Source organism: Neophocaena asiaeorientalis, unplaced genomic scaffold (assembly GCF_003031525.2).
Source record: "Neophocaena asiaeorientalis asiaeorientalis breed wild unplaced genomic scaffold, Neophocaena_asiaeorientalis_V1.1 scaffold65, whole genome shotgun sequence".
In the NCBI taxonomy this organism is placed as follows: Eukaryota; Metazoa; Chordata; class Mammalia; order Artiodactyla; family Phocoenidae; genus Neophocaena; species Neophocaena asiaeorientalis.
In genome coordinates, this window is record NW_020173215.1 from 2,392,752 (window position 1) to 2,406,244 (window position 13,493).

Sequence of the window (13,493 nt, forward strand, 5' to 3'; positions counted from 1 at the left end):
CTTTCCCTCTGTGGGGTGATCAATTCTTTTGTAAATGTTTAAAAAACAAAAACTGTTATGGGTTTCTCCATGCAAGTAATAATGACTGGATGTACATATACTTAAGCTATATATTTTAGAGACCTCATAATAACTTACATCAGCAGAATTAAGCAACCCAGGGGTTTTTCCCCCTTCTCTAACATCACTAGGCTTCTAGAAATTCTGTCCTTTTGACTCTGTACTCTGTATGGCACTCTAGATTGTATGATCTTAACATAATCCCAGATGGATTCGTATCATAAAGCTTATTTTGCAGACAATCCAAGGGCAGTAGTTCGGTGATTCCTTAAATCTGAAACTTGTCCTCCAAAATCCTCACTTCTAGCCTCCCACGCTCGCTGAGGTGGTATTTTAAAGAACTCTGAATAAACGCCGCTTTGCTTCCCTCCAGTTCCCTTCCCCGGCTGGCGCTGTGCTCTGCTCTGCTCTGCGTCCTCGGCAGTTCGGGGCACCCCTGGCCGCGTTTGCGCCTGTGGCAGTCTGACTCCATCTGCTGCTCTATGGTCAGGAAACTGCTGCGGTCCCCTCAGTCACATCTTTCAGGCCCGGCCACTCAGCCAGCTTTCACCGCGTCTCAATGGGGCCGGGGAGAATGGGTCCTCGGCATCCGCGTGAGCACATAATCTCCCAGGTAGCCTCCTCCTTGAAGCACCTCCAGTGCAGGCTATTCGCAAACAGCAGGACTCCGCTCTCTGCTGGGTTCCTAATCCCTCAGACACGTAGGGGAAGTTGGTCGCGGGGCTGTGAAAGTGAAAAGGAAAGCGAGGGGCGCGGGCTGAGCGCGCACCACGTCCCCCGCCCCTCGCCACAGCCAGCGCCAGCTGCAGCCCAATTAAGCGCAGCAGGGCACAGGTGTTCCAGACAGAAGATGCTTTTAGCAAAACCACTTTCCTGAAAATACCTAAGACTTTTTAGAGCACCGCAGCGCACTCCTTTTGGTGGATTCTTTAAAGCTGTTTAGTACACTTGAAATACAAAGAAGCTGAAAAGCACATTTAGGCCTCACTGGGAGGCGAGCTTTCTTCGCGCCGAACATGAGGAGCGGCGGAGAGAGGGGAGCCCTGCCTCTGTGGATCCGGCGTGTAGTTGCCCAAGAAGGGGCCTGGGGGCGTCTCTCTTCTCCGGCTCCGTCTCCCCATGTAGCCTACTCTGTACTGTGCAGTGCACCTACTCACGCATGTTCATATCCTTGTACCCATAAATTCCTGTCCCTAGGATGCAGTTGTAGGTTTCCTATGAACTATTTTAAAAGCAGCCCTGACACGTGCTCATTAAAGTAGGTAAGTGAACTCAGCTCTCCGGGGCCACTTTTTTTATCATCTGAGGTCTCCCTATAAATAAGCCTCCTCTTCTGGCACATTTAAGATCACTGACTTCTTTTTCTCCACAGATCTGAGTACACTCTGTGCCTGCAGGATGGGGTGATGGGAACCAAACAGAACTTCAGTTGGTTGTTTAAGCCGCCTTCAGAAGTTTGTTACCCTTCCGTTTTTCTGGAGGATACAGATAAGCTCTGAGAGGTAGCTAGGAGCTTAGTAGCGGCGGTTGCGTTAGAATCTCAGCATCCCTGTTGGAAGCGAGCAGCTCCTAGGCCTACTTGGGGCAGCAGCCCTTCTTCCCAGGCTTACATGCCCTCAAGGGTGGTGTTCCTGTTGTCACTGTCGTGATCTGTTTACAGTCAATAGCAAAGAAGTGCAGGTTACTACCCAGGCCTCATCAGGAATGGAAATGACTGTGCTTGAAGTTTTATTGGGTTCCTCATCTCAGTGCACCCGGAGAACTTGTAGTGCTGCTGTGGAACTGAAAAGAACAAGGGAAGGGTCACAGCACAGGAGGAATGAATACCCAAAATAGTGCCCGACATTTTCAGGTTTTCCTTCCTGTTGATTAGTTTTTGGTAAACAGTTTTTGCCTTGACTGTCATTCTGAATCCCGTCGTTTTAAAAAATTGCCGCTGCCTGTTTAGAAACCATGTTGGTTTTAATTTTCGCAATGAGCCTGTTTCTGTTTCACAAAGCTGAGCCACCTGTTTAAACTCTTCTTGTTTCATGGACTGAGGCAAAGAACCGTAGGCTGTGTATAAGAGGTTTCGGGTTTTTTTTCCACAGTGAAGTAAGACATTGTTCTTATTCTTCGTGGCATTCAGAATCCTGCACAATTGCCTCTTTTGCCCTTTTGCATTTAAAAGTGAGGTAATTAGATTTCCCAAGGTTCAACGGTCAAGAGCCTTCTCACCCTGGGAAGTTGCCTCTCCACACCCCTCACAAGGGGAGTTGTCTCACGTAATCCAGTTATTGCTGTATTGTTGTTCTAAAGGCACTGCTTTTTCAGAGGACAAGCATAGCATGAAAATTCATACTCATATGTCCCGTTGCTGATATTGCCGAGTTACGTTTCTTCCAGCAATTGAAAACAATTACTGTTTTCCTCAGTGACTTTGTCTTGAGGATTTCTAAACATTTTCATAAAAGTCTTTTCCTTTCTTACCTTTTAGGAGCTCATCTCAAATATGCCTAAATCTTTCATATAGAGATTTCTTGCTTATTTTGTTATTTTTCAGATATCTGATAGATCTATTATTACTGCTGAACGAATGGAAAGAGGATTTGTGACGTTGGCACCAAAAAATGGGTGTCACGGCCACTGAAACACAGCCTGTCTTAGTCGCTCTGACAGTGAGACCTTAGGCCCACTCTGCTAGTCTTTTGTCTTGTTTACTCATTTCCCCAAACAGATAACATTTTCACCTTTCAGCAAAGCACGTATCTATTCTTTAAAACAACGCAGAATACACGCTCTGTGTATTCCGTAAATACACGCTGGCTTTACAGAGCCAGCCAAAACATTTTGCTTTTACAGCCTAATGGCAAAAGCAACCTGACTGGTAATTGGCTAAAAATTCATTTAAATGATCTAGTCTGCAGCCTTTGGGGGAAGAAGACAGACAAGATGGTGAAGGGATTAGGGGAAAGCTTCCAAAATCCTTTTTGCCAAAGATGTTAAGGCGCCTAAGTGCCAAGAGTTTTCTTTCTAAACGGGTTAAACATTCCAGACAGTCTGTGACTCAAATTTGCATGTTCGTCTACACCCCTCAGTGAGGTTCTTCTGGGGCCTCATGGGGAAAATTCATCTGAATTCCCCCATCACTGAAACGGTCCCAGACTCCGTGTGCTTTCAAAATGATGAGCTGAATGATGAGCTGTGTGGTCCCTGTATATACTGTAGATGTATATATACATATACATACACTCATTCAATTTTCTTACAAACTTTAGAGAGAGCAATGAGAAAGGTCCTAGTTTCAACTGAAGGTCCTTCTTCTCAGCTTCTGTAGTATTCATTCCCAAATAGAGTGGTGTATTAGCAGATTTATGTGAAAAGACCTCACCTTTCCAAGCTTAATACAGAAAAGTCTTCAGTAATTAACTGATACCAGATTACTTTCATCAAGTGAGACAATAGATAACCATTTGCACAACTTTTAAACAAATCTTCCACTTTGGTTCTGTAAACCAATATGTATTACTGCATTGTGGGTAAATTTGGGGGAATCCTTCTCAATTAAAGTGTGGTTTTCTCCCCCATGACAACACGGGAAGAAATTTCCTGTCCCTGTATAACAAATTTTGATACCTAAGGAAGCATCCCTCAAACTAACAGGCATACTTGTATTCTTGCTAAAATTTCTGTTACTTCTAAGGAAAGAACTAGATTCAAAGTAGTGCCCCAGACCGAAACATTTGCTAAAAATGAACGTACATCACAGTGTTAAATAATTTTTCTTACTGAGTTTATCACTCCAAAAACTTAAATGTAACTGACAAAGTCTAGGTCATATGGAACTTAAGTAAAAATATTACAAGACATTGGCCAAATGTTAGAAATATGTATATAACATGCACTTTTGGAAAATCTGTGGATAGTTAAGGAACTGTTCAATTCAATTCAACAAATGCACGTGGACTACGTGCAGGTCCAGGGCACAAGTGTGTGCTGTGGCTGCTGCCTTTTGACTCCGTTAAACAGACTGGTCCTCCTCCAGTCTCTCTTGCTCAGCCCTTTCCCTTTTCTCTCTATGCTGGAATAGGCGAGAGCAAAAGGAAAAAGGATATAAGCTAGGCAAGAGCCATATCGTGCCCAGACTGAGCTGCTTGGTGTGGGTGAGCACCTCCCAGAGTGCGTGCTGAAGGTCAGCAGTAGCCCTAAAGGTAACCATTTGTAGGTGTTCTGCCAAAAACAGAGGACAGGTGGAAAGTTCTGTGGGAAACATAAGCTTAAAAAAATTAAGCAGGTCGTCATTGCTAGGCCTCACAGCAATCTTTAGCATTCTACTGTGCTTTGTGGGAGGCAGAGTATATACAGTGTTACCTAAAACCTATTTGATCATGAAATACTTCTTCTTCTGAAAAGACACTGATATGTCAAGGGGAATGCTGGCATGGGCCATGAAAACAAGCAGGAAAGCTGCACTTTTCTTGGGAAGCATGGTATCTTGGAACTCACGCCAAAATAAATGACCCAGGGCAAATAGAAACCAGCCATCATGAAATGCATCTCCTAAGAATACTTGCATTTCCGGGCCTGTCTTCTTATCGGAGTTAGGAGAGAAGAACTAATAATCTGATTAGTGTTTTTCCTTTTGGGATTTCTACTGAAAAGCCCTTTTATGGGGAAAAAAATAAAAACAAAGGATCTTTTAGGAGTTACGCTCTGTCAGCTGCTAGCGCACCATCTGCTTGTGCGTTGGGTTTAGAGCATTAGAGATGACTGTCATCGACTAGCCTTTACTGTCGTTATGGCCCACGTGACTTCTGAAAACTATCATTGTTATTTTTAGTGACATTTTCATGATAGAATTACTTTTTTTTTTTTTTACCCCCTCCATTTGGGATACTGAGGCTAGATCCTTGTAATTCCTGGTTTCTTTCTCCCCACCTTGCTCACTTTATTTCTTCTGCTCAGAATGCCCCTTCCTTTCCTGTGTGCATATCTAAATTCTGTCCTTCCCACTCCCGTTTATGAACCAATAATTTCTTCCTTCCTTCCATACCAAAGCACTTTCCTTTTGCCTTGCTAGTGGTACCTCTTAATGCTATGTCTTGGACATCTCTGGACCCTCCAGCTGGCCTCACCTAGTTGTTGCACAGAGTAACCAGCCATTCAGTGGACGTTGATCGATGAGTGACGGGTTAATTATGAGTAGACTTCTGTTTCCTCTCAAGTACTTGTTGTATATTGCTAAGCAAATATGATAGGAAAACAAAAGTGGCAGAAAAGACTGCCTAATTGACTGGTTCTTCAGGGCATCCCTTGTAAATAAAAAGAAACAGGATAAGGTTTATTGAAGCAAGTGTTGAATTCAGGCAGCCCTCAGCCACGCTAGAACTGCAAACAGCTGGGCTCCTTCTACACAACGGAAGACAGCTTCATATGAGGTGCTTGAGGACCAGTATTCAGCTGCTCTGTTTCCCTTGTCATTGTCTCCCAGAGATTCTAAAGGTCATCTCTGTCTAATCCAAACATTTCTTAGCGCTTTAGTCAAAACTCTGTCCAAGTTTTCTATACCTCACAATTCTGTAGAAATTGTTAATTAAGGGTCAGGCCAGTATTAAATATAGTTGGCAAATTACTGTGGAATGTTAACATATACCGAAGGCCCCAAGTTACTAACATCCAGCTTTCAAATGGCGGTTACTGCTCTGACCACCACCAGTGCCCCCCTCTGCCACTGCTGTAGGAGCTAAGGGCAAAGAGCAGTTTACAGCTTAGAGTAGAATCTATAGATGCAGATATGAAGGAAGGAAGGTTGATCTGCAAAGAGGAACTGCTCAGGGGAGCCGACCCCAAGGGCAGCCTTCGAGGCCTCAATGACCTCTCTTCCCACTACCTACCTTTCCCTACCTTGCCATGTTAGGCTACTTGAGATTCCAGTTATTAGAGGAGTATAATCGTTTCTTCTTCTCCCAGTTTGACTACTGTGTATTGAGAGAGGAAGCCTTACTAGACTGTTGGTTCACTTTCTCAAATGCGCCAGCAATATTAGCCACCCGGCCACATGAACCAAATTCCAGTTTTGAGGGGTTCCAGGCAGCCTTGCGCCTCCCCTTCCTTCCTCAGCCCAACCCAACCTCCCTCCCCCGCCGCTCACCACCACCCCATTTGCCATGCTTCCATCAGGCTCCACACACACCTCTACGAGGGGGTCACTGCATGTACAAAACCTGGGGGCACAAGTCCCACAGCAATTAATTGGTGAAGTCATTAGTAATTGTCTAGCACACATGGTAGGTGTTCAGTGAATGTTTGTAGCCATTATGTGCTGGGTCCAGTATTCTCTGAGGGAAGTGTCAGGTATGAAGTGTGCAAGACATGGCATTGGCCCAGTGGTGGCAGCCTCTCTACTCGACTTAGCCTGAGGGGGGGAACCACACAGTGGAAACCTTTCCTGTACTGTCTCAGAGAAGCCGCTAGAACTGCACCAGCGAGCAGGAAATTCAGTCCTCTTTGGCTCTTCCAGTGATTCTTCTTCCTGCTTTTCAGCCTTGCAGCCATCGCTTCAGATTCTTGCACAGATGAAAGAAGTGCTGCTCAGATGGAGAGGAGGAGGGGATTGAGCTCTCCGTACTTGGTCCCTTCACCTCCTTCTGGAGGTCCCTAAGGTTCCTTTGGAACAGAATAGAACCAGTTTACCATGGGGGCATTTTATGTGCTTTTACTGTGCTTGTTAAATATCACATCTGATTTTCAAATAGCCCTTTTTGCACCAGAATATGTGATGACGTTGTTTCGCTAATCCTTAGAAGTTTTGTTTTTTTCCTTCAACAAGTTGGTAGCCATTCTTTTTGGAAAAGCATTAACATGCATAACCACTATAGTCGACTTCAGTGCCCGTTAATGAAGCCCAGAACTAACGGTTACATTGTCGTAATTTGACAAAGCCATCTAAATCTATGCATGTTTTTTTGAAAGCTCCCTAAACATGCTGCTAAATCCCCTAAAGAGCTACTAAACTGCTTTGGCAGCCATTAGCCCAGCATAAGCAGAGGAACTCTTTTCAGTAAGTGAACAAACAGAGAAAATATGCTGAATGGCCGGACAAATGTGTTTCAGCTGGCCCTTTCATTTACCGATATAAGGGTGCAGTCAATATCAATCACTGTTTTCCCTGTTGCCCTGAAAATCACAATATCTCTTTTCATCCCACAGGCTCTTTTCACCACAGTAATGTGTCTTTAGAATGACACTGGCATCAGCCAGCTTCCGCTGTCTGAAGTCCAGAGAGCTTAAAACACATTTCAGGATTCAAGACTTGAACCTTCCTCCCTTCCGTTTTCCTACCGCGCACTCTCTCCTCCCTCCCTCTAGCATCCACTCCACCCCCTCCCCAGCTTCTTTTCAATTCTCCCAGCTTTCCTCGCTGAGTAAACAGAATTCACTTCTCTGTTCTAATGCAGCTCTCCAAAGTAAACGGAGACAACTCTATCTGATATTCCTAAGATTTAAGAACACATTAAGGAGATGCACATAAAGAAATGCTTTTACATGTTGGTAATAGATCAAAGGTTGAAAGGAATGTGGAAATTCTATGCTATGACAAGGTGCGCTGATGTGCAGGTCCTCACTCTCCATCAGTGCCTCCTTCCCCGGCCCTCCCCTCATCACTGGGCTTCTCCCCCGTCCACCCCACCACCACAGACACACTCATCCTTTTTCATCCCGTGTTAGAGGTCTGTGCCTGCACGTCTGCTCCACCTTTACAATTGTAAGCTCCTTAAGAGCAAACGCCATAACATATATCTTTTTGCCGCTCCTGGATCTCGGTACTTAATACGTTGTTTTGAAATGAAGGTGATTGCTTTTTATCCTTTTGAAAACTTAAGTGGAATGACTCCCAAAGATAAATTTTAGGGATAGGCTTTTAGTTGTAGAAGTTACCACGGATGAATATTTGATATGTTAACATTTCTAAAAAACAGTATTGATTGTTTTCTCTCTCCTTTTTTTTGTTGTTGTTTTTGTTTTTGTTTGTTTGTATTGTTTCAGATTATAGCCGTATGTAGAGAGGCAGCCCTTCTGGCTCTGGAAGAAGACATTCAAGCCAACTGCATTATGAAAAAACACTTTACTCAAGCCTTGAGCACCGTGACACCCAGACTTCCTGAATCATTGAGACGTTTCTATGAAGATTATCAAGACAAGAGTGGGCTGCATGCGCTCTGAGAAAATATACATATTCATTATGCTAAAAGTACTTTCTAGAGAAAACTTGTTTCTTTTTTAAAGAGTGTCAGAATAGCCCTTAATAAGCAATATGTCTGAAATATGTTGACTAGATTGAGGGGCCTCAGTTCTTATAGACATTTTGAATCATATGGCAACAATGAAAATATCCATGAAAAATCTCTGGACAAGAGTTTAAGTCAGTTTTATCCAGAAATGTGTGCTGAGTTTTAAAAGGCAAACTTTTAGCTTTTTCATTAATTTGACCTGGTTCATTCCTCCCATGAAATGCTTTCCTTACTCCAGAATCCATTTCAGTGCATTTCCAAATACCAAAACTGTGGGCATCAGTTTTATACAAGAACATAGAAGATGCATGTAGATGAAAGCACGGTGAAAATTATTTACAAACCTTTAATTTTGAAGGCCAGCCCATGAAATGGCTAAAGCACCAGCTAGGCTTATGTGACCTTGTTTCCAAATAGGTATTTGTTCTCATTATAATTCAGACTTAACATTTTCGCTTTAGCCTTCTTAACCTCTACTTATGGCAATTAAAAAAAGAATTGAGAGTTATTTCCCATACTGTAATGGCCTTTGGAAGTTTAAAAAATTGGAAATATAAGCCCAGCCCAGACCTAGAAGTACTTGTGTTTTTTTTTTCTTCTTCTTGTTTTCATAAAAATGCTATAAATTAGCCGTATGAAGTATTCATGTTTTAACTTGTATGCATTTCCAGGTTACCAATAAACTTCTTCAGTTCAAAGAAAAACCAACTTGAACGCTTAATCATATTGTCTAACATTGCATTCTAAATATCTGTATTTATGCTCCAAATTATTTATCCTTGAGATTTCTTGACACTTTGATAATCCATAAATATCCTTGAAAAAGCTGTTGGAAATTGATTGGTTGACTTCCAGTTCAGAAGCTGGCAATGGGAAGAATGTGCACTTAAACCCAGTCACTGTAGATCTTTGAAAATTCCCAGAAAGACAAGTCAGGCGAGAAATACCTGATTATCAAAATAACAGGGCTGTACAGTTTTGTGGTGGTAGACATTCTGAAATCACATCTCAACTGTTTCATCCTTTGACTATCAGAAATAGATTTGCAGGCTTCCGGTGGCGCAGTGGTTAAGAATCCGCCTGCCAATACAGTGGACACGGGTTCGAGCCCTGGTCCGGGAAGATCCCACATGCCGTGGAGCAACTAAGCCCGTGCGCCACAACCACTGAAGCCTGCCCTCTAGAGCCTGCGAGCCACAACTACTGAGCCCACACACCGCATCTCCTGAAGCCCGTGTGCACCTAGAGCCCGTGCTCCACAACAAGAGAAGCCACCGCAGTGAGAAACCCGCACACCGCAACAAAGAGTAGCCCCCGCTCGCCACAACTAGAGAAAGCCCGCGTGCAGCAACGAAGACCCAACACAGCCAAAAATCATAAACAAAAATAAATAATTTTTTTTAAAAAAGTAGATTTGCAAGGGGTTTTTACCCAGACTACATTGGTTTATTAGTACATAAAACCACCCAAGGGACGAAGAATGTTACTACTATTTAGAAATGTGCTGGGAATTCCCTGGCTGTCCAGTGGTGAGGACTCTGCGCTTTTACTTCCGAGGGCCTGGGTTCAATCCCTGGTCAGGGAACTAAGATCCCACAAGCCATGTGCGGCCAAAAATATATATATATAAATGTGGTGTCAAATAAAATAGTCACTAGTCACATGGCTATTTGAGATTTTAATTAAAATTAAATAATATTAAAAATATAGTTCATCAGACATGTTAGCCACATTCCAAATGTTCAAAGGCCACATGTGACAAGTGTCTGCCATATTGGACAGAATAGATTGTAGAACATTTCCATCACTCAGAAAGTTCTGTTGGACTCTCTTGATTTAGAAAATAAGGCTTACACATTGAAATAAATAGAACCCCAGGGCTTCCCTGGTGGCGCAGTGGTTGAGAGTCCGCCTGCCGATGCAGGGGACATGGGTTCGTGCCCCGGTCCGAGAAGGAGCGGCTGGGCCCGTGAGCCATGGCCGCTGGGCCTGCGCGTCCAGGGCCTGTGCTCCGCAACGGGAGAGGCCACAACAGTGAGAGGCCCACGTACCGCAAAAAAAAAAAAAAAAAAAAATAGAACCTCAAAGTTACTTTTGTGCTTCCCATTATCCCTTTAGTCATTAGGAGACCGTAACTTCCCTCTAAGTGCTGGGGCACAAGAAAATAGGAGAAAAACTTATCCCCAAAGGCCTAAACAGGAAAATTAAATCCCACTGCCAGTAAACGAAAAACCAGAACAATAAGCTTGAACCAACACTGAGGCTCTCGGGCTGGGGCTGGGTACTGGGGAGGAGGAGGGCAACCTCGTCAGCAAGGAGTTTAGGTGTTAATGGCCACTCAGACCCTTCAGCCCATACAATGTTTGAAGTTGTGACTGAGCCTCATACATAATGTTCAGATCTTTAAAGACCAACACCTTCAGTGTAAGAGCAGACTAGACATCCTCCCACAGGCCAGGGAGACCACAAGGAACTTCTCTTGACTTGGTCTGTGCTTTGGAATAAAAGAGAGGCTTGACTATGGGCTCACCTGACCATGGCTTCAGGGTTTGAATTCACACAAACTCTGACACAGAGCTCAAAACCTAGAAATAAACATGAAGACAGAATCCAGGCTAGAAATATCCTTTGGGTGACTAGCAGTTGCACTAGTTGGAGGAATATATCCTCACCCTGGCCACAGAAGATTCCAGCAGCTAAAACCCTGCTTACAGAGTTCGTAATCCCAAAGGATATGGAGCAGTGGGGCGTCACGCTCGGCTGGCAGAGTATAAATTCGTGCAGCCACTTTGGAAAACAACTAGCATGTCTAGTAACCCTGTAATCCCAACAGTTCTTCAAGTGTATATCTCAGAGCAAGCTATTCAATAAAGTAATGAATGAGAAAATCATAGCACCATTATTTGTAAGTAGTAAGAAACTGGAAACAGTCTAAATATCCATCAGTAACAGAATGGATTTCTATGGAATACTCGTACAATACGGTACCCGTGGCAGTTAAAAAAAAGAAAAAGCTGTATGTAAAACAGGAATCTCAAAAGCAAAAAGAATGTTTCATAAGCATACTTAACAATATTTATTTAACATTTAAGGCATGCAAAGTAATATGTTGTTTCTGCGGACATGTAGTAAAAGACTACGTGAATGGAAACATAAAGCACCAAGTACTGGGAAGGAATTTCCTCAGGGGAGAGAAGTTGAAATGTTTCATATCTTAAGCTGAGTGATGGGAATATAGATGTTGATTGTGATACAGTCTGTACTTTTTGCATGCCTAAGTATTTTATGACAACTTTTAAGAGATGACTTTAAACTGACAGGTTATGGTGCAAGGGCAAAATGCACCTATAGCCATGTTCTGCGTTCTAACTAACATCACAATCCTATTCACCCCGTTCCATGGACTTCCAGTGCAATCCACAGCGCCCACAATTCCATGGGTCTGGAAAATCAGGGGTACCTGGTATGATGGAATAAAATGCAAGCAGGGAAATAAGAGATCAGGCTTTTATGACCCAGGAAACAAGCTGAAAGAATTTTTTTGTTTTCTACTAGTTTTTAATTTCCAGTTTTATTGAGATATAATCGACCTAGAGCACTGTATAAGTTTAAGGTGTACAGCATAATGATTTGACTTCCATCATGAGATGATGACCACAATTAGCTTAGGGAACATCCGTCATCTCAAACTGATACAAAATTAAAGAAATAGAAAAACAGTATTTTTCCTTGTGAGGTTGGAAGAAATTTGTTGGTGAAAGTTAGTGTTTAGGTGCTACGTGTCTTGCAGCGGGTGGGAGAAATTAAATCTGGGAGTCAGACATCTGTTTCCATGGCACTGTGATCATGCAAAGAGTTGGAATTTAAGAACTTGAAAAGATTGTAGAGCACTACATCTTTAGTCTATTCCAAACCAATTATATTTTATATCTTTAGGTAGCTAATTATTAGCGTGGAAAAGGCAATGATAGTCCTTTATTTGAGGTTTGTACCCTTTCTACAACAGTAACAGTAAAGGTCTGAGCCACACAAAGGAGCAGGTCAGGTGTTGCTGATTAGAGTTTACCCTGTTTGATCCATGGTGGTCTGACTTCTAATTCCAGAATCTCACGTTTATGGACTTAAAAATAGTGTATGATCCTATTATCTGGGATAGTTTGTGATTGAATACACAGTATAATTCATGGAAAGTTTAAGTTCAGCAAAGAAAGAAAATGCCTAGCTTCCTGCCTTTTTGGTATTTTGACATCTATTTGGTCAAAAGTTTGTCATTGGTTCAGGTTCTTTCCAGGGTTTGGGGATATTCACATTGACAAGCTTTTTGCAGCGCGCCAAGGGATTTTAGTTTGAATAGTGAACTTAATGTTTCCTTCTAACAACAAAACTTAGAAGAATAGCTTCTAACTTTTACTTCTTTGTGACCAAGAAAATGTATTTTTAAGCTTAATACTGACCACCCTAACTTAGTTTGAAAAATATTCCGTTCTGTGTTATTTCTAATATGTAAAACAGGTTTTAAAAATAATGTATAAGCTTTCCATTTTGGAAAAATAATTATTGAATTTATAGAAAAACCAAACCTGAGTGTATGTTTCATTTATCTTAATCAGGGGAAGGCTGTAGAAAAGTTGCTCTAAAGGTAGAATAAAATAATTTCCCTGGCCTGTTGTTACTTAAATTCCTGAATGTGAGGTTGTTAGAGGCTTGGTTCATTCTGTCATGTTTCTCTGAGTCCTTCCTTGAAAGATGGGCACGCACCAAAGCACTTACGGAATTAGCAGGAGTTTCCAAATACGGTTGACGTAGAAATTCTAGTTCTCCAAATGATTTGCTTTCCTTCCTTCCGTTTTCATTATACCAGTCGTGTGCATGGATAGACTTTACCTAACGTCTATGTCAAATATAACCCAGTAGCCTGTATCTTTGGTGGGGGTCTCTTTTGGGGAACAGAATTCACTAGCAAATTGAAGCAGACAAATTTACAAGGTTTTTAATGGTACACAGAATCATTGGGAAATGTGTAGACTCTTCTTTCAAGACTTAGTGATAAACGTACCTGGGAAGATGTTTAAAGTATCACATACAGCAAAACCCAAGGAAATTAAAAGAAAGAAAAATAGAGCTCATCTATGCTGAAATTAGAGAACAGATAAACTATGGGTG

General features: G+C 42.4%; 1 protein-coding gene across 1 annotated transcript in view; it reads left to right on the top strand.

Moving 5' to 3' along the window:
• Positions 1 to 9,027, top strand: part of AFG2A (AAA ATPase AFG2A) — a 331,993-nt gene extending 322,966 nt beyond the window's left edge. Inside the window, exon 16 of the mRNA XM_024745165.1 lies at positions 8,086 to 9,027. Within this exon, the coding sequence (XP_024600933.1) occupies positions 8,086 to 8,262 (177 nt within the window). The 3' untranslated portion in view covers positions 8,263 to 9,027. The remainder of the gene's footprint in view (positions 1 to 8,085) is intronic.
• Positions 9,028 to 13,493: the final 4,466 nt, after the last annotated feature.